The sequence below is a fragment of the Caretta caretta genome, chromosome 12 (assembly GCF_965140235.1).
Source record: "Caretta caretta isolate rCarCar2 chromosome 12, rCarCar1.hap1, whole genome shotgun sequence".
In the NCBI taxonomy this organism is placed as follows: Eukaryota; Metazoa; Chordata; order Testudines; family Cheloniidae; genus Caretta; species Caretta caretta.
The window spans coordinates 3,217,310-3,242,677 of record NC_134217.1 but is presented as its reverse complement, the minus strand read 5'-3'; the positions used below and the strand labels follow the sequence as shown (position 1 = coordinate 3,242,677).

Genomic DNA, 25,368 nt, shown 5'->3' with positions numbered 1-25,368 from the left:
TACTGCACCAGGAACACACTTGGCACATAGTTATTGTGCTCTTCGCTATTACGCAGAGCTGTGCACATACAGGTGAGTGAGTTACTGTTGCTCTGCAAACCGGGTTGGGCATCTCCAGACCTTAGGGAACGAAAGCCCTAATCCTAGTGTTGCATTAACAGGTTTTTCTTGCTTTCTGAGCTAGAAAGTTGTGCCAACAGATATCTAAAATCAGACTCAAACATAATTCTCCCCCATGTACCCTTACAGTGACAGATAATCTGTCTCAATACACAGGGCCATGGAGAGAGACAGCGGTTCCCAGCCAACTCTGTAACAAGTGGAACAGACCCATCTAAAACAGCAGAAAAATCACTACTGTAACTAACTCTAGAAATCAAAAATGTGTGGACAGAAACATTAAAGAAATTAACTAGTGATTCAAAAGAGGTCATTGCTCAGAAATTAGACTGTCCAAGCCCCTGGGACTGGTTCAGGTAACTACTGTAAATCTATCTGATATCAAAGGAATCAAGAATTGCATTAAAATGAACAAACAGGGACTTGTATATCCATCAGCATATATAGATGTGGTCAACAGAAGCTCACAGTTTGCCTCTGTGAATTTAGTATCACAGTGACATCTATTCTGTATATAGGAAAATGATCCAGTTCCAACAGGTATTCGGGGTGTGAGTGCAAAGTTTTTAATGAACCCACTGTACATTGAAATGAGCCCTAACCAGTAGAAGAGCTTTATCAGCAGTAAACCCCACACATTATAAAGAAAGCTAAAGCACAAGGTCCCGATAACCTCCAGATTTTCACTACTAAATCCCTGCCTTCTATGATTCACCACCATGATCTGTACTGTGGAGACAAGCCATTTTGTTCTTCCCATTCCTTCATGGCACCACTGGCACAGAAGGAAAGGCCAGCCTATTGGTACAGAAATGACGGGCAATGCAACACTCTCACACTCACCGTGTAACCTCAGCTTTCAACAATGGACACTCACATGACTGGAGTACTGTCATGGATGGTTATAAACGGTTCAGGAAGGACAGGCAGGGCAGAAAAGGTGGGGGAGTAGCACTGTAAGAGAGCAGTATGACTGCTCAGAGCTCCGGTACGAAACTGCAGAAAAACCTGAGTGTCTCTGGATTAAGTTTAGAAGTGTGAGCAACAGGAGTGATGTAGTGGTGGGAGTCTGCTATAGACCACCGGACCAGGGGGATGAGGTGGATGAGGCTTTCTTCCAGCAGCTCGCGGAAGCTACTAGATCGCATGCCCTGATTCTCATGGGTGACTTTAATTTTCCTGATATCTGCTGGGAGAGCAATACAGCGGTGCATAGACAATCCAGGAAGTTTTTGGAAAGCGTAGGGGACAATTTCCTGGCGCAAGTGCTAGAGGAGCCAACTAGGGGGGAGCTTTTCTTGACCTGCTGCTCACAAACCAGGAAGAATTAGTAGGGGAAGCAAAAGTGGATGGGAATCTGGGAGGCAGTGACCATGAGTTGGTTGAGTTCAGGATCCTGACACAGGGAAGAAAGGAGAGCAGCAGGATACGGACCCTGGACTTCAGGAAAGCAGACTTCGACTCCCTCAGGGAACGGATGGGTAGGATCCCCTGGGGGACTAACATGAAGGGGAAAGGAGTCCAGGAGAGCTGGCTGTATTTTAAAGAATCCTTATTGAGGTTACAGGGACAAACCATCCCAATGTGTCGAAAGAATAGTAAATATGGCAGGCGACCAGCTTGGCTTAACGGTGAAATCCTAGCAGATCTTAAGCATAAAAAAGAAGCTTACAAGAAGTGGAAGGTTGGACATATGACCAGGGAGGAGTATAAAAATATTGCTCGGGCATGTAGGAATGAAATTAGGAGGGCCAAATCGCACCTGGAGCTGCAGCTAGCGAGAGATGTTAAGAGTAACAAGAAGGGTTTCTTCAGGTATGTTGGCAACAAGAAGAAAGCCAAGGAAAGTGTGGGCCCCTTACTGAATGAGGGAGGCAACCTAGTGACAGAGGATGTGGAAAAAGCTAATGTACTCAATGGTTTTTTTGCCTCTGTCTTCACGAACAAGGTCAGCTCCCAGACTGCTGCGCTGGGCATCACAACATGGGGAATAGATGGCCAGCCCTCTGTGGAGAAAGAGGTGGTTAGGGACTATTTAGAAAAGTTGGACGTGCACAAGTCCATGGGGCCGGACGAGTTGCATCCAAGAGTGCTAAAGGAACTGGCGGCTGTGATTGCAGAGCCATTGGCCATTATCTTTGAAAACTCGTGGCGAACGGGGGAAGTCCCGGATGACTGGAAAAAGGCTAATGTAGTGCCAATCTTTAAAAAAGGGAAGAAGGAGGATCCTGGGAACTACAGGCCAGTCAGCCTCACCTCAGTCCCCGGAAAAATCATGGAGCAGGTCCTCAAAGAATCAATCCTGAAGCACTTACATGAGAGGAAAGTGATCAGGAACAGTCAGCATGGATTCACCAAGGGAATGCAAACTGGATACAATTAACTTAGGCTTGAATAAAGACTGGGAGTGGATGTGTCATTACACAAAGTAAAACTATTTCCCCATGTTTATTCCCCCTGCCCCCACTGTTCCTCACACGGTCTCGTCAACTGCTGGAAATGGCCCACCTTGATTATCACTACAAAAGGTTTTTTCCCCCCGGGCTCTTCTGCTGGTAATAGCTCACCTTACCTGATCACTCTTGTTGTGTGTATGGTAACACCCATTGTTTCATGTTCTCTGTGTATATAAATCTCCCCACTGTATTTTCCACTGAATGCATCCGATGAAGTGAGCTGTAGCTCACGAAAGCTTATGCTCAAATAAATTTGTTCGTCTCTAAGGTGCCAGAAGTCCTCCTTTTCTTTTTGTGGATACAGACTAACACGGTTGCTACTCTGAAGCTTTGTAATGATACCTTACAAGAAACCTTTCACATAAAGCATATTCCAGTTACATTATAGACACACTCATTAGCATATTTCCATAAAATCATATAGAGTGCAACGTCACAGTAACAATAACGTAACAGATGGTAGCCCCTCTCTAAATCACATTAACAACTGGAAGACCCAATGAGAATATAAGTTAGTGAGGAATTAACGAAAAACAATAAAGCAAGGAAAATGCATCACAATGTACTGAACTGCCATTTAGTCTTTATAGTTTGTATTTCACTAGAAAATGATCTGTTGTGCAGCTTTGTAAGAGAGATGTGCCTGCTTTTGGGTTGCGAGTTATGGGTGTATGACTCAGCGCAGTATAAATTAGCAAGGGTCTGCTGTGTTAGGCTGTGTAATGGGATCTCAGCTGCTCTGTAATACACTTGCAATAAGCAGCTTTTGAGACTGATTAATAGCTGAAATGGAATTGAAGCATTTGATCAATCTCTGCAGTCACCTACTTCTTTGTATGCTACAAAGCAACAGAGATGATCCTTAATTTTTCCCTTGTTCTTTATCTCTTTCTTGTTTTGCTTTAATGAATTTAGTGCCATTGAAAGTTGTCACAGTGATGGGGAGTGAAGTCCTGTGTTTATCTACAGAACGTGCAGTGCAGGCTTCCCCCACATCACTCCTAGAATATATTTCAACCCCAGTGAAGAAGGACCACCTCTTAGGGGAGTGAGACACTAGTTCTATCTATCTCTGTGGCCCATCCACTTTTATCTCCTCTGTGCCAGCAAGGGGACTAGCTGTTAGGGATGCTAGAACAATTTTATAATGGGGTGTTGAGAGCCATTGAACCAAACTGGAAACCTTACATATAATGGAAACCATTTCAAGTCAGGGGGTGCAGCAGCACCCCCAGCACCTCTAGTTCCAGCACCCCTAGTTCCAGCACCTATTCCAGCTGTAGTGGGGGATCAGATTAGATGATGGGGATTTCTGTGCATTGAGAATCAGATTGAAAACCTCAGTCTGTGTCATGTAGATCCTGGACCTGATTCTGATCTCATTTATAAATCAGGTGTTACCCCTATTGAAATCAAAGGAGTTCTACCAATGTAGAAATGATGTGTGGTTAGGCCGCATGGCACTTTCACTATTTCTCAATATATTCAGGTAGTTTTATCATTAGCATCTTTGATACATAAGGATACAACTCCCCTGCTCTTTCCTCACAACCCAGATCTCCAACTCAGCTCGTTCTAATTTACACCATGAAGGATCTGGTCCTTTGTTTTTTATCCTCTAGCTTCGTTAAGGAAGCAGTGAAAATGGTGCACACATACAAATGAGGCACTTCAGTTGCTTTCCATCTGGAACTTTAATGCCTTTCTTTTAAAGGACAGTGTGATCAAAAGAAGAAAGTATAGGACTGAACAATTCTCAGTCAGGGTACCAGAAAATGCCAAATATTAAATAAAGGCATTAATACCCATAGCGCTAGAAAGGTTAGTCTGTATAAGTCAAAGCTTTTTACCAATCCATACATACTTGGGACAAATAGAACCGTTTCTTAGGTTGCATGGTGTTAACCACATTAATGTAGATCAAGCTTCTCAGGACCAAGAATTAGAACAAGGGGCAGAAGATGACTTCTCCTTCAGACAAAGGTAAATACACCAATGATTCTTTATTGATACTAAGATTTATTAGGTCAGCCAGCACAAATCCTCATTCCTTCTAGAACAAGGATGACCAAAAGGGTATTAATTTGCCTCGTCACACAGATCAAAGTAACTTAGAAACACAGAATCATAGAATATGAAGGGACCTCAGAAGGTCATCTAGTCCAACCCCCTGCTCAAAGCAGGACCTAATAATCCCCAACTAAATCATCCCAGACAGGGCTTTGTCAAGCCTGACCTTAAAAACCTCGAAGGAAGGAGATTCCACCACCTCTCTAGGTAACCCATTCCAGTGCTTCACCACCCTCCTAGTGAAAAAGATTTTCCTAATATCCAACCTAAACCTCCCCCACTGCAACTTGAGACCAATACTCCTTGTTCTGTCATCTGCTACCACTGAGAACAGTCTAGATCCATCCTCTTTAGAACCCCCTTTCAGGTACTTGAAAGCAGCTATCAAATCCCCCCTCATTCTTCTCTTCTGCAGACTAAACAATCCCAGTTCCCTCAGCCTCTCCTCATAAGTCATGTGCTCCAGACCCCTAATCATTTTTGTCACCGTCCGCTGGACTCTTTCCAATTTTTCCACATCCTTCTTGTAGTGTGGGGCCCAAAACTGGACCCAGAACTCCAGATGAGGCCTCACCAATGCCAAATAGAGGGAAATGATTACGTCCCATGATCTGCTGGCAATGCCCCTACGTATACAGCCCCAAATGCAGTTAGTCTTCTTGGCAACAAGGGCACACTGTTGACTCATATCCAGCTTCTCATCCACCATAACCCCTCTATATCCTATCCCTACCCTCCAGCATACCTACCACTCCTCCCAGTTTAGTGTCATCTGCAAACTTGCTGAGGATGCAATCCACTCCTTCCTCCAGATCATTAATGAAGATATAGAACAAAACCAGCCCCAGGACCAACTCTTGGGACACTCCGCTTAATACCGGCTGCCAACTAGACATCGAGCCGTTGATTACTACCCACTGAGCCTGACGATCTAGCCAGCTTTCTATCCACCTTATAGTCCATTCATCCAACCCATACTTTTCAAGAGATCCATTTCCATTAATCCCCTAGTCACCAACTATTTTGACCTTGACTTCTATTTGGATACAATCGAGCTGGTAAAGTTACATTTGGATGGGTGGGGGCGATAGTGAGTGACAAACAATTATTTCATTATGTATCACAACGGAACCCCCAGTATGGACCAAGACCACATTGTGCTCGACGCAGACAAATATGTACAGGCCGAATCCTTTGACTGTTCATTTCCAGGCACTCGAATGTTTCGAGGTCTGAAAAGGGGCAGTTTGTGTAAAGCCATTTTAATATTATTTTGGGGCATTGGCTGGACTCCACTGAAACAGGCTACCAGCCTTAACTCTTTTTTAACTCCAGGTTTTTGATTGGAAATATATGGAGTACTTACACAGCACAGCACTCACCTGTGTCATAATGAACAATCAGGTCCTTGGAGTGATCACCTATTTCCAGCGGCTGGAACTCTACTGTTAGCTGCATGGTCTCCCCAACACCCAGTGTCCCAATGCACGGCTCTACAGAGAAAGGGCTGCAACACAATGAAAATGACACATCAGGCCTAAACTGGGATACACCCTTTGATGGCTAACAGACATGCAAACTGATTATTAGTTCTTGTTCTCCTTTTTTACACCTGTGTATATTAGGAGGCACTTAAATCAGGGTTTGTAAGATCAGAATCTGGCTCATGACCCCAACTTTCTGCAGAGATCTCACACCTCAAATTATTACTGGGATGTAATCAGTCTGTAATCAAATGAAATCCCAGCCCCTTGTAAATTTCCACTTGTATGGGATGATTCTGTGATGGTCTATAGAGTTCTAGAATCAGGCCCACTGAGTCCCATTCTAGCAGCCACTGAAATAAAAATGAGTCAGCAAGTGTACCTCACACACTTCCTGGGTGTGGTGCCCCGTCCCATCTAGGGGCACCAAGACCACTGAGAGAGAGAGGGAAGAGGAGACTGAGTCTGCTCTACAGCCTTAGCTAATAGCTCGCTGGCTTTTAGCTCATGCAGTAGAGACTCATGCATTTAGCTTCAGAGGTCCCATCCCATCTGCTGATGACAGGGGTCTGTCGGCGTAACAACTGGGGGCTCATCCAGGATTTCAACTGGGAAGTCTCTGAAGCTTGGGTCATGCTTCCTCAGCTAGGGGAAGCATGTAACCCACACACCTTCTGGGTGTGGTGTTCTGTCCCATGTAGTGGCAATGAGACAAATTAGAGCAATGGTTCTCAAACATTTGTCCTCGTGACCCCTTTCGCATAGCAAGCCTCTGAGTGAGACCCCCCTTATAAATGGACACACTTTTTTATATATTTAACACCATTATAAATGCTGGAGGCAAAGCAGGGTTTGGGGTGGAGGCTGACAGCTTGAGACCCCCCATGAAATAAATTTGCGACCCCCTGAGGGGTCCTGACCCCCAGTTTGAGAACCCCTGACTTAGAGAGAGAGAGAAAGAGATTGAGTCTGCTCAATAACCTTAGCTAATAGCCAGTTGGCTTTTAGCTCATGCAGGAGAGGCTCATGCACTAAGCTCCACAGGTCCCAGCTTCGATCCCGTCCACTGACGACCGGGGTCTGTCGGTGTTATACAAACACAACTGCACAACTTTTTTTGAAGAACACAATAATCCTAACAGCAATTAACTCACATCAGAGACTAGACTCTGTTTTAAAATCTGGTTTTTATGCGAGGTTTTTCTAGCTCATCTTTTAGACTAACTATTTTCACAAAATGAAATAATTATTAATTATTTGCTGAGTACTAGCAAGATACCTTGCATTGCACAAGGCATAAATATCGGAGATAGTCCCTCTCCCAGAAAGTCTACAACCTATAAGGCTGACATAAAGAAGAAAGACTTTAGTAAGGCATTTGATACGGTGCCACATGTGGAATTATTAGTTAAATTGGAAAAGATGGGGATCAATATGAAAGTTGAAAGGTGGATAAGGAACTGGTTAAAGGGGAGACTACAGCGGGTTATACTGAAAGGTGAACTGTCAGACTGGAGGGAGGTTACCAGTGGAGTTCCTCAGGATCGGTTTTGGGACCAATCTCATTTAATCTTTTTATTACTGACCTCGGCACAAAAAGTGGGAGTGTGCTAATAAAGTTTGCGGATGATACAAAGCTGGGAGGTATTGCCAATTTAGAGAAAGACCGGGATATCATACAGGAGGATCTGGATGACCTTGTAAACTGGAGTAATAGTAATAGGCTGAAATTTAATAGTGAGAAGTGTAAGGTCATGCATTTAGGGATTAATAAAAAGAATTTTAGTTATAAGCTGGGGACGCATCAATTAGAAGTAATGGAGGAGGAGAAGGACCTTGGGGTATTGGTTGACCACAGGATGACTATGAGCCACCAATGAGATATGGCCATGAAAAAAGCTAATGCGGTCTTGGCATGCATCAGGCGAAGTATTTCTAGTAGAGATGAGGTGTTAGTACCATTATACAAGGCACTGGTGAGACCTCACCTGGAATACTGTGTGCAGTTCTGGTCTCCCATGTTTAAGAAGGATGAATTCAAACTGAACAGGTACGGAGAAGGGCTACTAGGATGATCCGAGGAATGGAAAACCTGTCTTATGAAAGGAGACTCAAAGACCTTGGCTTGTTTAGCCTAACCAAAAGAAGACTGAGGGGAGATATGATTGCTCTCTATAAATATATCAGAGGGATAAATACCGGAGAGGGAGAGGAATTATTTAAACTCAGTACCAATGTGGACACAAGAACAAATGGATATAAACTGGCCATCGGGAAGTTTAGACTTGAAATTAGACGAAGGTTTCTAACCATCAGAGGAGTGAAGTTCTGGAACAGCCTTCCAAGGGAAGCAGTGGGGGCAAAAGACCTATCTGTCTTCAAGATTAAACTCGATAAGTTTATGGAGGAGATGGTATGATGGGATAACATGATTTTGGCAATTAATTGATCGTTAACTATTCATGGTAAATAGGCCCAATGGCCTGTGATGGGATGTTAGATGTGGTGGGATTTGAGTTACTACAGAGAATTCTTTCCTGGGTATCTGGCTGGTAAATCTTGCCTACATGCTCAGGGTTCAGCTGATCACCATATTTGGGGTCGGGAAGGAATTTTCTTCCAGGGCAGATTGGAAGAAGCCCTGAGGGTTTTTTGCCTTCCTCTACAGCATGGGGCATAGGTCACTTGCTGGAGGATTGGAGCAAGTTAAAGAAGTATGGGCTGGATGAATGGACTATAAGGAGGGTAGAAAGTTGGCTAGATTGTCGGGCTCAACGGATAGTGATCAATGGCTCCATGTCTAGCTGGCAGCCAGTATCAAGCGGAGTGCCCCAAGGGTCAGTCCTTGGGCCGGTTTTGTTCAATATCTTCATAAATGATCTGGAGGATGGTGTGGATTGCACACTCTGGAAGTTTGCAGACAATACTAAACTGGGAAGAGAGGTAGATATGCTGGAGGGTAGGGATAGGATACAGAGGGACCTAGACAAATTGGAGGATTGGGCCAAAAGAAATCTGATGAGGTTCAACAAGGACAAGTGCAGAGTCCTGCACTTAGGATGGAAGAACCCAATGCACTGCTACAGACTAGGGACCGAATGGCTCGGCAGCAGTTCTGCGGAAAAGGACCTAGGGGTTACAGTGGATGAGAAGCTGGATCTGAATCAACAGTGTGCCCTTGTTGCCAAGAAGGCCAATGGCATTTTGGGATGTATAAGGAAGGGAATTGCCAGCAGATCGAGGGATGTGATCATTCCCCTCTATTCGACATTGGTGAGGCCTCATCTGGAGTACTGTGTCCAGTTTTGGGCCCCACACTACAAGAAGGATGTGGAGAAATTGGAGAGAGTCCAGCAGAGGGCAACAAAAATGATTAGGGGACTGGAACACATGACTTATGAGGAGAGGCTGAAGGAACTGGGATTGTTTAGTCTACAGAAGAGAAGAATGAGGGGGGATTTGATAGCTGCTTTCAACTACCTGAAAGGTGGTTCCAAAGAGGATGGATCTAGACTATTCTCAGTGGTAGCGGATGACAGGACAAGGAGTAATGGTCTCAAGTTGCAGTGGGGGAGATTTAGGTTGGATATTAGGAAAAACTTTTTCAGTAGAAGGGTGGTGAAGCACTGGAATGCGTTACCTAGGGAGCTGGTGGAATCTCCTTCCTTAGAAGTTTTTAAGGTCAGGCTTGACAAAGCCCTGGCTGGGATGATTTAATTGGGGATCGGTCCTGCTTTGAGCAGGGGGTTGGACTAGATGACCTCCTAAGGTCCCTTCCAACCCTGATATTCTATGATTCTATGATTCTCTGCACCTTGAAGTCTTTAAACCATGGTTTGAGGACTTCAATAGCTCAGACATAGGTGAGAGGTTTATTGCAAGAGTGGGTGGGTGCAGGAGGTCATAACGGTCCCTTCTGACCTTAATGTCTATGAGTCTATGAGACTGCTAGGAGACCAATGGAGGGAATGATTAATGGGGTTTTTAATCTATCGTTTTCATTGTTTCAATTTTAAAAATATCCTGTTTCTATTTAAGAAGGATCATAACCTATTGGTATTTCAGTTACAGTTAATTCTAAGAAGTAAAGGCCTTGAATCAATGAAGATCAAAACTGTAGCTAGAGTGGTATCTCAGCATGTAAATAAGTCAAACAAGAGAAGAGAATACTTCAATTACAATCTCAGCAATTGAGTTTCTAGGTAACTGAAGTGTCATTAACAGGAGGATTTAATTGTAAGTGAATTTAATGGGAGATTCTCTATTTAAGCACAAGTGATGAAAGTTGTAATTCTGGATGGCAGGAATCAAGAGTGCTTGCTAAGTGACTCTGTAAAGAACATTGGCCATGCTTACTAGAAGTACTTGGACTGCTTAAGCTCTTTCCAGTGTGTTAGAAGTCATTATAAGAATCTGCTGTGCATTAATATTGACATAAAAACATGCTGATTTGAGACAGAACATAACAAGGGACTCCTGGTTCATCAAAGGGAAGTCTCAACATCTTAATGTCTTGGAATCATTTTCTGGATAAGTCAGGTGAAATGCATTTCTGGGCAAGGACTGCCTGATTTGTGGGGGGAGGGGCTTATAGCATCCTCTGAAAGGACCAAGGTCTATTTGTTTTTAATATTTTGCTGGTAGTTAAATTATCATCCTGAAAAGCACAGTCTGGAGTGTCTCACTGTGGTTTTGAAATGTAATTCATATATAAAAACAAGGTGAACAATTGGAGCATGGCACATACGGAGCATTATTGATAGGAACCCATAGACAGCTGATGAAATTGCTGGAGTTTTTGCTCATTAAGGATAAGTAGCTCCAATTAAGGGCCATTAGTCAGTGAGAGCTTTGCCACTGATTTCAATGGGAGAAGCACTGGAGCTTGCAGGTCCGTCTACACTGCAGTTGAGCGTGAGCCTCAAGCTCACCCAGATAGACAGACTCCCACTAGCAGGGCTTGAGCTAGTGCACTTAAAAATAGCAGCATGGACGTTACAGATCAGGTAACAGCTCGCACTCCCAAGACCCCCTGGGCCCCTGCTCAGGACAGCCCAAGTCGGCACCGGAGCCACAACATTCATATCGCTATGTATAGCGCAGTAACTTAAGTCTCGCTAGCTTAACTCTGGCTACCCGGGCTGGGAGGCTGGTTCTCAGCTGCAGTGCAGATATATCCCAAGAAGCTGAGTGAGGAATCTTGGACTGTTTGCTATTGGGAAAGCAGCACTGGCCATTATGAGCCCCAATGTTCATATACTTGGATTGCCAAATGCAGTAGTTCATCTGCATTCCAATTGCCATGGTTGGATCCCATGAACCCCTATGACTGGTGAAAGCTGTCTCGGGTTCCCCAATAACTGCTCTTTAATGTGATGGAGGGAGTTGAATTCCGATGATTAGGCATCAGCTAAAACAGGGTTCTTACATGGGGGTCTGCGAGCCCTTTCAGAGAGGCCGAGGAGCTCCACCACTGAAACCCGATGCCCCAAGCCCCAGCGTTGAAGCTGGGAGCGTTGTGGGGTGAAGCCGGCAAACCTCCCCCAAAGCCAGGAGCCTCAGCACCTTCCTCCCCAAAGCTGAGAGCTGCACTGTGACCCCCCAGCCCCATCCATACACAGCCCCTAGCTACCCCCTGCTTGCACCCTTAGCTACTCCCCTGCCTTCACACAGCCCCAAGCTATCCCCTCCCTGCACCCTGAGCTACTCCCTTACCAGCACACAGCCCCAGCTACCCGCTCCCTGCACCCCAAGTGGTTTTCAAACTTTTTGAACTGAGTCCCCACTTTGAGTTATATTTTTTGGTTCCGGGCCTGTCATAACCATACAGCTATGGGTAGCCTAGAATTCCTCCTTACCTGTAAGGGGTTAAGAAGCTCAAATAACCTGGTTGGCACCAGACCAAAAGGACCAATGGGGAAAGAAGATACTTTCAAATCTGGGGGCAGAAGGCTTTGTTTGGTGTGTTCTCTTGTGAAGTAGAGAAGCATCAGGTCAGAAAACTCCTTCTCCTATAAACCATCCTAAAAGTCTGTCGTATGACAAAAATTGTAAGTAAAAGCCAGGCAAGGCCTGTTAGATTATCTTTTGTTCTGCTTGTGAATTTTTCCTTTGCTGGGGGGAGGTTTATTCGTTTTTTTTTTGTAACTTTGAACTAAGCCTAGAGGAAGTTCTGCTGTGTTTTTGAATCTTTTGTTACCCTGTAAAGTTATTTTCCATCCTGATTTTACAGAGGTGATTTTTACCTTTTTTTTTTAATAAAGTCCTTCTTTTAAGACCCTGACTGACTTCTCTATTGTCCTAAGACCCAGAGGTTTGGGTCTGTGATCACTTTGTAACCAATTGGTTAGGATACTATTCTCCAGCCTCCCCAGGAAGGGTGGTGTAAGGGCTTGGGGGGGGGATATTTTGGAGGAATAGGAACTCCAAGTGGTCCTTTCCCTGATTCTTTGTTAAATCACTTGGTGGTGGCAGCGTACCCTCCAAGGGCAAAGAATTTGTGCCTTGGGGAAGTTTTAACCTCAGCTGGTAAAAATAAGCTCAGCGGTCTTTCATGCAGGTCCCCACATCTGTAGCCTAGAGTTCAGAGTGGGGAGGGAACCCTGACAGGGCCCCCACAGCCCAGACAGACTTGGTGGCCTCCTGAGTGAGTCAGGGGGCGGAGGTGGTGCTCCCTCCCTGGACACTGCTGTGTGGAGCTGGCGCAAGCCTCACCAGCTCTTGCCCCACACCCCAATAAAAGTAAAACCATACCTATGCCCAAGGGTCCCCCTTGGACTGGAGCCCCAATTTCTCCCCCCTCCCCCCCGCTGCTGGGCCCTGGTGTTTTTATAGCATGTTGAGGGGGGCCTCAGCAAGAAAATGGTTGAGAACTCCTGAGCTAAAACATAGTTTTGCTCTTCAGTGTATTAAAGGCGAACAAGTCATTCCACTGACAGCTGAGCGGAACCAGTCAGGAAGTATCAAATGTCACAAATTAATTGTTCCTATACAGCTGAGGGTTTGTTTCTCAAGGGTACACAGATTGCTTCTGCTGCCAGAAGTGTTCAGGTCAGCGTACCTAACATCAGATACCTGCTAGAGATAGGTTTCAGAGTAGCAGCCGCGTTAGTCTGTATCCACAAAAAGAAAAGGAGGACTTGTGGCACCTTAGAGACTAACACATTTATTTGAGCATAAGCTTTTGTGAGCTACAGCTCACTTCATCGGATGCATGAAGGTGCCACAAGTTCTCCTTTTCTTTCTGCTATGGAAAGGGATTCAGTTATGGGTATTCCCAATGTCTGCCACTGTATGGGGAGATTTTGGTGGACCAGCAAGATGCCTGGCTGCTACCGATAATTGTAATATTGATTATCATGCATATGGCCAAAAGTAGCTACATCAGTAGCTCTTAGCAGGCTTCTGCAACAGCCTTAGAATAACTAAGGAAGCAGTGAGGAGGAGTAGGTGGGGAGCCTGACCCTCTGTCCTTCCCGATAAGATCTCTGTTGAAATTGTTGAGGTATGTGTTTTAGAAAAACCGAAAGCTTATCTATATCTGCCCTTTGGGATGTGTTTGTCAGGGCCGTCAAGACATGCAGACTCTGCAAAAACATATCTGTCTAATGGTTTGAGGAAACCTCTTGCTTAAACTTTGAAATTGTTTGCTTACATTTTTTTTATTTCAGAGTAACAGCCATGTTAGTTTGTATTCGCAAAAAGAAAAGGAGGACTTGTGGCACCTTAGAGACTCACCAATTTATTTGAGCATAAGCTTTCGTGAGCTACAGCTCACTTCATCGGATGCATACTGTGGAAAGTATAGAAGATCTTTTTATACACACAAAGCATGAAAAATTGGGTGTTTACCACTACAAAAGGTTTTCTCTCCCCCGACCCCACTCTTCTGCTGGTAATAGCTTATCTAAAGTGATCACTCTCCTTACAATGTGTATGATAATCAAGGTGGGCCATTTCCAGCACAAATCCAGGGTTTAACAAGAACGTCTGAGGGGGGGCGTAGGAAAAAACAAGGGGAAATAGGTTACCTTGCATAATGACTTAGCCACTCCCAGTATCTATTCAAGCCTAAGTTAACTGGCCCCACAGTATGCCAACATTTTTATGGCTGACTTAGAACAACGCTTCCTCAGCTCTCGTCCCCTAATGCCCCTACTCTACTTGCGCTTTATTGATGACATCTTCATCATCTGGACCCATGGAAAAGAAGCCCTTGAGGAATTCCACCGTGATTTCAAGAATTTCCATCCCACCATCAACCTCAGCCTGGACCAGTCCACACAAGAGATCCACTTCCTTGACACTACACTGCTAATAAACGATGGTCACATAAACACCACCCTATACCGGAAACCTACTGACCGCTATTCCTACCTACATGCCTCCAGCTTTCACCCTGACCACACCACACGATCCATTGTCTACAGCCAAGCTCTGCGATACAACCGCATTTGCTCCAACCCCACAGACAGAGACAAACACCTACAAGATCTCTATCAAGCATTCTTACAACTACAATACCCACCTACGGAAGTGAAGAAACAGATTGACAGAGCCAGAAGAGTTCCCAGAAGTCACCTACTACAGGACAGGCCTAACAAAGAAAATAACAGAATGCCACTAGCCGTCACCTTGAGCCCCCAAGTAAAACCCCTCCAACGCATTATTAAGGATCTACAACCTATCCTGAAGGATGACCCAACACTCTCACAAATCTTGGGAGACAGGCCAGTCCTTGCCTACAGACAGCCCCCCACCTGAAGCAAATACTCACCAGCAACCACATACCACACAACAGAACCACTAACCCAGGAACCTATCCTTGCAACAAAGCCCGTTGCCAACTGTGCCCACATATCTATTCAGGGGATACCATCATAGGGCCTAATAAATCAGCCACACTATCAGAGGCTCGTTCACCTGCACATCTACCAATGTGATATATGCCATTATGTGCCAGCAATGCCCCTCTGCCATGTACATTGGTCAAACTGGACAGTCTCTACGTAAAAGAATAAATGGACACAAATCAGATGTCAAGAATTATAACATTCATAAACCAGTTAGAGAACACTTCAGTCTCTCTGGTCACGCGATTACAGACATGAAAGTTGTGATATTACAACAAAAAAACTTCAAAACCAGACTCCAGCGAGAGACTGTTGAATTGGAATTCATTTGCAAATTGGATACAATTAACTTAGGCTTGAATAGAGACTGGGAGTGGCTAAGTCATTATGCAAGGTAACCTATTTCCCCTTGTTTTTTCCTACCCACCCCCAGACATTCTTGTTAAACCCTGGATTTGTGCTGGAAATGGCCCACCTTGATTATCATACACATTGTAAGGAGAGTGATCACTTTAGATAAGCTATTACCAACAGGAGAGTGGGTTTGTGGGGGCAGGGGGGGAGAAAACCTGGATTTGTGCTGGAAATGGCCCACCTTGATTATCATACACATTGTAAGGAGAGTGATCACTTTAGATAAGCTATTACCAGCAGGAGAGTGGGGTCGGGGGAGAGAAAACCTTTTGTAGTGGTAAACACCCATTTTTTCATGCTTTGTGTGTATTAAAAGATCTATACTTTCCACAGTATGCATCCGATGAAGTGAGCTGTAGCTCACGAAAGCTTATGCTCAAATAAATTGGTTAGTCTCTAAGGTGCCACAAGTACTCCTTTTCATTTTTTTTTATTGACATGTTATTGTTACTCTAACCCAAATAAATAAGGAGAAAAAGTATGGGGTAGTTGGACTATTCAGGGAAACTTCGTGGACACATCTTAGGGTCCCCAACAGCAGCTGAAAGATGGGCCAATCGGATGGCTGTCATTGTACCACTTGAAGACCACTCCAGACTTCAGTAATTATTAATTTTTGGAGTGTTTTACTAACCTGTTGCAGACATGTGTAAGTGCTAGAGACTAAATAAAGTGCAGCTTTAAGTTAAAGCACTCTTGTAGTGGACTGTTTGTGCCAGCCATCTATTGGTCAGACAGCTGTGTCCCCATTGATTTATTTCCTGCCACAGCCTCACCAAGAGTCTTCTTGGCGAGGCTGTGGCAGGAAGCCTTCTTCTTTCGTATGGTTTAGGTCAATAGCAACAGCTACAAATGTAAATCTAGATTTGATAGCCAGCACATTGCCACAGCAGTGAACTGGTGAATGTCCTCAGGCTCCTGGCAAAAGAACTAAGAGGACAGTCGGATATGATGTGCTTCATTGTTTGTGTCTGGTGATCAGAGTCGCATACAGGTGTTTGCCTCATTTTCCATTTAAAGAGGGTTTGTCCCAATCTCCCATGAGATGTCCTGATGCGATTCAATTTGAATCAGCCTGTCCAAGATAAATCAAAACCTCAGTGATTCCTCGGCAGGGTCATTGACGAGCTGTTTGTTTTGAGTAGTTGAAACAGTCCTTGTGGCTCTCCATTGAGCATCAGCATTGAAGTTGATTGTAAGGGTCTTGATGCAGTTCCATAGAGGGTTGCGGGATTTTAATCTTGTCTTTGGCGGCTTCTGCGGGTCATCGTGCAATGGGATCCTTATGTTTGCATTGATGTGTTTGAGAAAGCGAGATGTCTAGGAAGCGCTTCTAATCTGTGGAGGATGGATGTGCAATAGGACCGGGAGCCAGTCAACCAGAGTCAATTTGGGTGTTCCTGACACTATGCGCATGGCGTTACTGAATTCAGTATCAAGGAGTTTAGCAAGACTGCTGTGAGACCACACTGGCACATAGTATTCAGCCACAGAATATACCAAAATAATTGTTGCGGATCATAAGGTCCTTGTACTGGGGCCCCATGATGTTCCAGCCATCTCCTGATAAGCATAACATGAGATCTGACCTTATCGTGGGTGTTCTCGATGTGTTATTGAAAGATCAAACTCCAGTCCAGTGTAACGCCAAGATACTTTGGGTTAGCTTCGTGGCTGACACTCTCACCACTGAACTGCACATCGAGTTTGGTATTAATTATTTTATTGTTGAGATGGAAAGTGGTTACCATGTTTTTTTTCAGGTTAGGCCTAAGTTCTCAGCATTGGAAATAATCAGCCATTATGCTAAGATTTTGGGTTAGGGTGAAGCTGATGGTATGAAAGCTTGTATGCTGAACAGTTGGGCAAAATCATCCGCATACACAAATTTCCTCAACTCCATTGCTGCTATATCCACAGTGTATAGATTAAAAAGTATCAGGGCCAGGATAAAGCCCTGAGGGATGCCTCAGTTAAGAGTTCTTGGACTACTGATCTGGCCATTACGGTGTACCTTAAAGCTGCAGTCCCCGGTCATCGCTCCCAGGAGACAGATCGTTCGCCAGCAGTGAATGACACGGGAGATCTTGAGGAGGAGGCCCTGTCTCCAGACAGTGTTGTATGCAGAGGACAAATTGTTTACTGTATTAGTGCCAATGTAGGATCCAGGCCTGTAAGTTTTGCCTGAGATAGTATTTTGAGTTCCGCTTGTCTGTTTGGTGTTGGATATATATATATATTTTTACTAATATGTATGAACAAAAGGATTTTACTAAAACCAAAGAGACACTGTAAATGTTGCTTTTGCCTAAACCAGATGGGTTTGTTAATATAATGAAAATAGATAAAAGCAGTTAAAGTGTTCTCAGGCATGGCGGGAATGTAATATATGAGTGCACACTTGAAGACTGCCTCAACTCCTTATCTCAAGGCAAGGTCAAGCACCAGTAAAACACTAAAAGACCAGAGAAATGCTTGCCCCTGACCAAAGTACAACCTCATTCCTTACCCCTCCCATGGGGTACAAAAGGGGTAGGATGGAAGACTCTAGCCAGATGAGCCCCAAAACGAAACATGACCATAAGTTGTAAGAGGTGGGACTATGGGTGTGCATTTCAGTTATAATTATGCCTGCTGAGAAGGGGGGAGTGGGAACACTGGGAAACAGGGCTCTGCAGAATTGAATTATAGTATACATATGCCTGCTGGAAATTAACCCCAATAAAAATCATATTGCTTGCACTTTGGACTTCTGGTCTGCTTTCCATATGCGTGACAAGAACCAGGGGAGAGGATGAAGGGAAACACAAATCAACAAACGTGATCCCTGTCTTCAACTAATGTTGGAGGATAACTGAGTAATGTTGGTTATGTGGGAAGTGACTTTAAATGGTTCTTGTTGTGGCCAGTGGACTACCTGTGCTGTTACAGGTCACAAAACACAGGTCAGGGCTGCGATCCATTGTGCAACTTGCAGACCGAAAAGATCTGGATTGCTTCGGATCATAGAGCAGGTGGAGGTCTTAGAGGGAGACCCATTCTGTGATCGGTTCCCCAGTTGTGTCATTTGAGCAGTATCCCCAGTCTTTGGGATGGCTGTTAAAGTTGCCTATGTAGATGGCTGGATGAGGAAGGGAAGTGTAGTGGTCTATCACTCTCAAGCGGGGATGGAGGCCACTACGCCTTGCTGTATTAGGCAATAACCCTCAGGCTGGGGCCTCGCTACTGTGACTGAGCTGTACGCAGTCTGTAGCCACCTAGCAGAGGTAAGCCAACAGAAACAGTCTTGTGCTTTGCCTCCCCCGCCTTTTTTCTCTGAAGCCTGAGTGCATTACCTTTGACAGGCATCCCAGGTCTCCAGGTCTGGGGAATGGGAGCCCCATTGTTAAACCTAAACTTTTCTTGATTTAAATCAATTCATCAGTTTGGTTTCTATAGTTCATAAATAATAAAACAGACGGTAGGCTACACACCCCAGCTGGGAATGTATTTCAACGGCCAAATGGTCAGCTGAGATGAAGATGTCAGATTAAACTTTAGCCTTTAGTTCATTAATTGTGCATTGGTCTTAAAAACCATACTGGTTCTGGATAATCTATCCTTTTAAACTGATCACCAGTGACCCTGGATATTGAAAAATCTTCAACTATCTTATTTTTTCTCCTTTACATGACTTTCCTACTTTTGATGTATTATGTGTCTTTATATACTTAGCTATTTGATTTGTTTTTCAAATTCTGGTTTTGATCTACTGTCTCCATTTTACCTGCCTAAGTTTAGAAGGCTCTCTACATAGAATCATAGAATCATAGAATCATAGAATATAAGGGTTGGAAGGGACCCCAGAAGGTCATCTAGTCCAACCCCCTGCTCGAAGCAGGACCAATTCCCAGTTAAATCATCCCAGCCAGGGCTTTGTCAAGCCTGACCTTAAAAACCTCTAAGGAAGGAGATTCTACCACCTCCCTAGGTAACGCATTCCAGTGTTTCACCACAGTCAACAATAATCACAGTCAGAGCTTCAGCGTGTACCAATCAGCCTCACTCCATTGATTTCAACAGAGCTAGATACCAAAGATCTGGCCCCTATTTCCACACTGGAAAGGGACCAATACTGAATTTCTAAGTTATGACATAAAAGGGTATTTTGACGTTTATATTTAGCTTGATTCCTCCAGTCATCAGTTTCCCTTCTTTAAAGAGCTGGCCAAATGTATCTATCTGATCAAGATGCCAAACCCAAATACCACTGCTATAAATTTAGGATTGTAACTAACAAGAGGAAGTGGCGTTGGCAACATTCAATTAATTTATTTAGGTTTTAAACCAAACCCTCAATATCTGTCCAGTTGCGAGATGCATGGACCACACACAGATGCAACAATATCTTTCTTATCAAGCCATATTATACCTTTCATCAATAACCTTTTTATTTGCCTTTTTCTCTATTCCCTCCTAAAATGTCTTTGCTTTCTCATTATCAGTATCCAAACCTGTTCTTCACAATACAATAATTTAGGTTAGGCTGAAAACTGGTTTTTCCATTCTTTTGATTTCATTAAAAAATCACCTGCTGACCCTGAGAAATCACTAGCAGAGTTGCATTAACCTACTAGTGACTGAATGTCCTCCAGGCCTCCATTAGGACCTAAAAGGGGCGAATCCCAAACCATAATTTAATCTGAGCACATACATTAATTTTAATAATGGTACTGTTACCAAGACAAGAAATAAGATTGTCCCAGTTAGACAGGTCTCTTTGATGGGATAAGCAGAGCAGCCAACACTCCATCATATCACAGAAGAATCCTGCAAAGAATCTTCAGCTTCTCCCTTTCCACATCTCCATCTCTTCTCTGCCTCCAGCCTCCATTTTTGGGAGCTCTTCTTCAGCATCAAAGGGGCTGAACTATATCCCAGAAGGATCCTTGAATACTGTGATGGCCCTAACTGTCCTCTGCATCATTCCCTGATAGAGACAAGAAGCTCTGCAGAGAGACAGCTAAGAGGAAGCTTCTGAAGAGAGAAGATGAGCTGATCATCTTTATCATTTCTTCAGAATCACTGTTTGTTACTGCAGCTGATCAACCTTCCACTTACTCTGTTTCCTGGTTGCCTGTGGTCTTGGTCTGATTCGGTAGACATCTTCTCCCTTGGCTTGACCATTGATGGGACAATCTCAACCTTCATGTAACTCAAGTGACATCAATGGAGTTGCATGATGGAAGAATTTGACTCAATGTGTCTTTCTGTTTGGAAAGGGGATCAGTCGCCTTGAATTTCTTCTTTTCTGGCATGGTTCTCTCCTAGAATGAGCCTGGTGATTTGCAGCTCTCAACATGACCTGTGTTCTGGCCTCAGACGTAGGGGAAAAGATGCTCTGAGACCCACAGAACCATACTTTGCCACTTTCTCCAGCTAAGCTCCCGCACAATGTTGGCACTACATTGTCAACAAAGAGGAGAGAAGCCAGGGCAGCACCATGCCCTCCTGCTCTCCAGAACATCAGGGAGAAGGAGGAGGAAGTGTTGGAAGTGCACTGAGCGATGAAAGGGGATTTCTGACACTGCAGCTGTGACAAACATAGGGATTTAGGACTGGAAGGGACCTCCTGGGTCATCGAGTCCGGTCCCCTGCTACAGCAGGCAACCCCATCAGATCATCCCCTTCATAAACTTATCAAGCTCCATTTCCAAACTGGGTTAGTTGTTTGCCCCCACTACTCCTGTTGGGAGGCTATTCCAGAACCTCACTACTCTGATGGTTAGAAACCTATTTTCCAGTCTAAATTTATTCATGGCCATGAGGCACAGGTGGGGGTACGGTGAGGTATGGGCAGAGGCTCAGGGAGGGGCCTGCCTGTGCTCAGTGGGGGTAGGGAGCTGGGGTCATGGGCATACTCATCATAACAATGAATCAGAATACAGTAAAGCATCAATAACTCTTTCTGCATGAGAGTTTGCTAAAACTTTTAGGAGCTTTGTGGTGAAGCTCCTAAAGGCAAGTGCTCATCTTTGAAATTCAACATCCCTTCCCTACAAGGCAGCGCAGCGCAGTGGTTTTAGCGCCAACAGCAAAGAAGGCTGAGATGAAAACGGGAAGCTGTGTGCTGAGATTTGCTCTGAGGCACCATTTTCATTTCAAAGTTCCTGGTCCTTGATATTTATCTTGCTGAATATCACAGAAGAGAAACTCGTTATTCTGCTTTTATCAATGACAAAAAGAGAGGGGGAAGAGACCAGGACACCTCCCTATGTTTATACATTCATATGCCCTTACAAATCATTCCAGTTCCATTCCACCACACCAGTTCCATTCCACCAAATTGAACTCCTCAATTTTTAAAATATATGTATATGTAAAAATACACACACATGTATACTAAAGTTGGGTGATTTTGGGGGAAGTGATTAGTAAATTTGCTGGGAAATGCTGTTCTGGGCCACTGAAACTGCACAAATTCAGATCAGATTTGGCAAATAGTTTCAGTAAAAAAACTCTGAAAACAAAAACTTCCAAAATGGTATTTGCCAATCACCACTCAAAATATTTTCTTTCCACCCAAACTATTTTTTCCAGCATTTTGGTTTCAGCAAGAAAAAATGAAAAAAAATCTGTTTCGATTAGAAGTTAACTGAACTTTTTGCCCCCAATTTGGCCATCAAAACAAAAAAAATAATTATTCACTGTACTCTAACGGACACACATTAAGGGCACTTCAAGACACATCCAAGAAATGTATATTATGGCCCCAATTCAACAGTCCATTCTTATTCAGCAAAGACTAAGCACATGCTTAACTTTAGGCATGTGCTTAGTCACTTTATTGAACAGAGATGGACTTAAGCATGTGCTCACATACTTAGCAGAATTCAGGTGTGTACTTGGCTACCGTCCCCTATTCGCCACGCTGCTGGTCTCACTATTGCATACCATCTTATATTTTCATTGTCTGCTCTCCAGGACAGGGAACACATCTCTCATTTATTTGTGAAGCTCCTGGCACAAGTCTGAATGCTCAAAGATAACAGTCAATCACCATCCTCAAGTTACTACTGCTGATATGCAAAAGAGCCAGTGTCAAATTGAACTTTATCCCCATCACCTGTACTGTTAGTAACACCATCACGGTCTCTACTGCAGCCTGAGCAGCAGTGAAATCAACCCCCATACTGTTAACAGAAAAAGAGCCTGTCTCCGGGGAAAGTCTGCCTAGACATATTCATTTGTACATAATTGCCAGCAAATGGTTTATTATCCTGTGCAGTGGTGTATTGGCCTGACCCTCCAACTGGGTTGTCAGCTTTGCTTGGAGGTCAATCTCTCTTAGTGTTTTCACTGCAGAGCTCTTTTTGACATTTCACTGAATATTTTTTGGCACTTAAAAAAACAAAACCCTGCTGCAGCTGCAATGCTGAAAGAGCAGATAAGTATTTAAAAGGAACCTGAACAGCAGAGTGGCCTCTCTTTTTAATTAGCACAAAATACTGTTTGTAGTCAAAGATGTAAATTTTCTGCTTGAAAATCCAGTCTGGTTTTGGAAAATTCGTAATAAAATGCAAAAGATGACAGATTCCCCACAACTATTTGACTACAAGAGAAATCCTATCAGCTATTCATCTTTACACAGTCAACATGCACTTTCATAACAGTCAGCTGGATTTTTCTTGCAGTTCAAGATTACTAAAAAAAGTTTTCCAATGCATTCAATTTCATGTTGCAAACCAGGATTGAACTAGTTGATTGCTGACCTAGGAACTGACTGACATACATAGTTAGTGAAGTTTAACATGCATATAATCTATGGTGTATCTATGGGGGGGTGGAGGGGTGGAGCTGATAAGCACCTTTAAAGAAGTTTTAGTACTCAGTTGGTATTTCTTTACCATACAATAGCTATTGCAGCTAAATCTGGAGAATGGAGTCTGATTGACAAGAAATGGACTCTGATTGACAAGCTTCTCTAGTAGAAAGAGAGAGCCTGAGACAGGCCTGGCATAAGTGGCATGGTGTAAGGCCTAAGGCCTGAACTAAAGACAGACCCTGCTGAGATAAAGCAAAGTTACCAAGGCTCAAGCTATGAGCAAAACCCTTTTACAAAGCAGATGCTTGCAGGTTCACTATCCAATACATGAACTTGGCAAGGCATTGCGAAAACACAAGCACTTAGTACCAGAACATCCCAAGACAAGGTTATGGTGTACACACACTCCCTGTCACTCCCTGAAGATGATGCAAGGGCACACTGACCCCTCTTAAAAATAAAGTTAGGATGACAGTGTGATGGATAGAGATGTTTTGATCCAACGAACAGGTACAACTAAAGGGTGGTAACTAACCACATCAGAGGGGCAATACGTAACTTGTTTGTATCAGTGTATAAAATAGGAGTCACAGGGGGGTGTCTTTGTCTGGCCATGGTGGGAATGAAAAATCCCGCAGTTCACTTAACTGGTCCATTGTAATGAGTATACATGTGTTAGTGTACCTATAACCATTGAGCCTGGGCACTAGGACCGTGCTTCATTGACAATAAACCTGGCCAAGTGTTTTCACTACTGAACCAAGTCTGTGGTCTTCCTGGGCAGTTTGATCAGAGTCTGCTGTACTGGCTACCTGGCCAGAGCCGGTACAGCACACAGAGAGAACACACCCACATTCAGCAACTGACAACAGCTCCTACCCATAGACTCCATAGCGGGAGAAGGACTTAGCTACCATTCTCCTATCTGTATCTTTAACTATAGGGCTGCAACAAGATTTTTCCCTTTTTCATCTGACAGGTTTGGTGCATGCTATTTCCAAGGAGCACACACAACAGCATACCCTAAAACTCTGCAACTCACCATGGACAAGGGTTGGAGTCTCAGACAAACACTTTCTCCATCACACAGCAAGTAACAATAAACAGCTGATGTGCTCTAAGCTGCAATGTGCACGTTATCTGATTGCTCAGTTCCTCTTTGCTACCCTGCATTAACACAGCCTTCAGCAAGCGAGGTGAAGCACATGAAGACCAACCAGAGCCCCCTTTACCTCTGAAGGCTGGTTCTGTAGAGGGCCTCTCTATTGCCAATGTTGCGAACCAGCAGAGTTTTCTGAGTGCTGTACTTGACGGGGCAGGTGGAGAAGTTCAGTTGGTCAGGGAAGTCCAGTATTGCCCGAGCCCCTATCGCTCGGATAGGCACAATAAACTTTTCTCTTTCCGTGATGCAGGTTACCTGGTGGATGTAATCCTACGGGGAAATAACACATACCACGTCAGTCTGGTAAACTCAGGCATCATTCCCACAACAAAGCGAGCAACAGAAGGAATCCAACTGGCTTCATGGACAACAGAATCCATACTTACAAGAAGGGAACATTAAGGCATTTCGGGTGCCGTGGCCTTCACTCTTTGTATCATGGTTTAACAGTTTTTCTACAATGTATTCTTCCCAAACTGGAGACAAGAATTGCTCCCAGTGTTTCAGGTGTGAGCAAAATAGCACTATTCCCTACTACTATGATTTATGATCAATCCTCTTCATAGAGACATTCAAAAACAGTACCAATTTTTCTGCAATGGTAACGCAGTGAAAGTACATATATTGAAAGCAAGCAACTGCAAGCATGTTCTTCACCTAATCCTAATTGCCTTTTTGATACAGTTAAGATGGTGACACAAGTTAATTTCACTCCGATCCTTCTCCTTGACACTTCACAAGGATACCAGATCTTTCTTTGAGCTCTAAACCCCCTAACCATCCTATCCTTTTTCTTCCTCATCCCCTGCCTCAGCTGGGATCTCCCACTCTGATTCCCCCAAACTGGACACGATAACTCTTGTTCTTCCCAACATCCTGTGTTTCTTTATCCTTCCCCAGCTCCACAGGGGCCTTCCCTCCCTTTGCCAACAGTCCCACTGTAGGATATCTTTCATCAGGGCTGGTGGTCTGTGCCAAGACTCAGTGGCTGATGTAACCTCATGTG

The 25,368-nt window shown here is 44.0% G+C and overlaps 1 protein-coding gene across 12 annotated transcripts in view; it reads right to left on the bottom strand.

Moving 5' to 3' along the window:
- HYDIN (HYDIN axonemal central pair apparatus protein) overlaps positions 1 to 25,368 on the bottom strand; it is a 451,680-nt gene that overhangs the window by 323,477 nt on the left and 102,835 nt on the right. For 11 of the 12 annotated variants that reach the window (XR_012664515.1, XR_012664516.1, XM_048816820.2 and 8 more), the window contains 2 exons: positions 24,433 to 24,632; positions 6,029 to 6,153 (listed from right to left, as the gene is read on the bottom strand). Coding sequence is in view for 10 of the 12 variants with exons in the window: in XM_048816820.2 (XP_048672777.2) it covers positions 6,029 to 6,153; positions 24,433 to 24,632 (325 nt within the window). In the remaining 2 variants the exon portion in view is untranslated. The remainder of the gene's footprint in view (positions 1 to 6,028; positions 6,154 to 24,432; positions 24,633 to 25,368) is intronic. The other variant, XM_075118259.1, reaches the window with a different exon arrangement.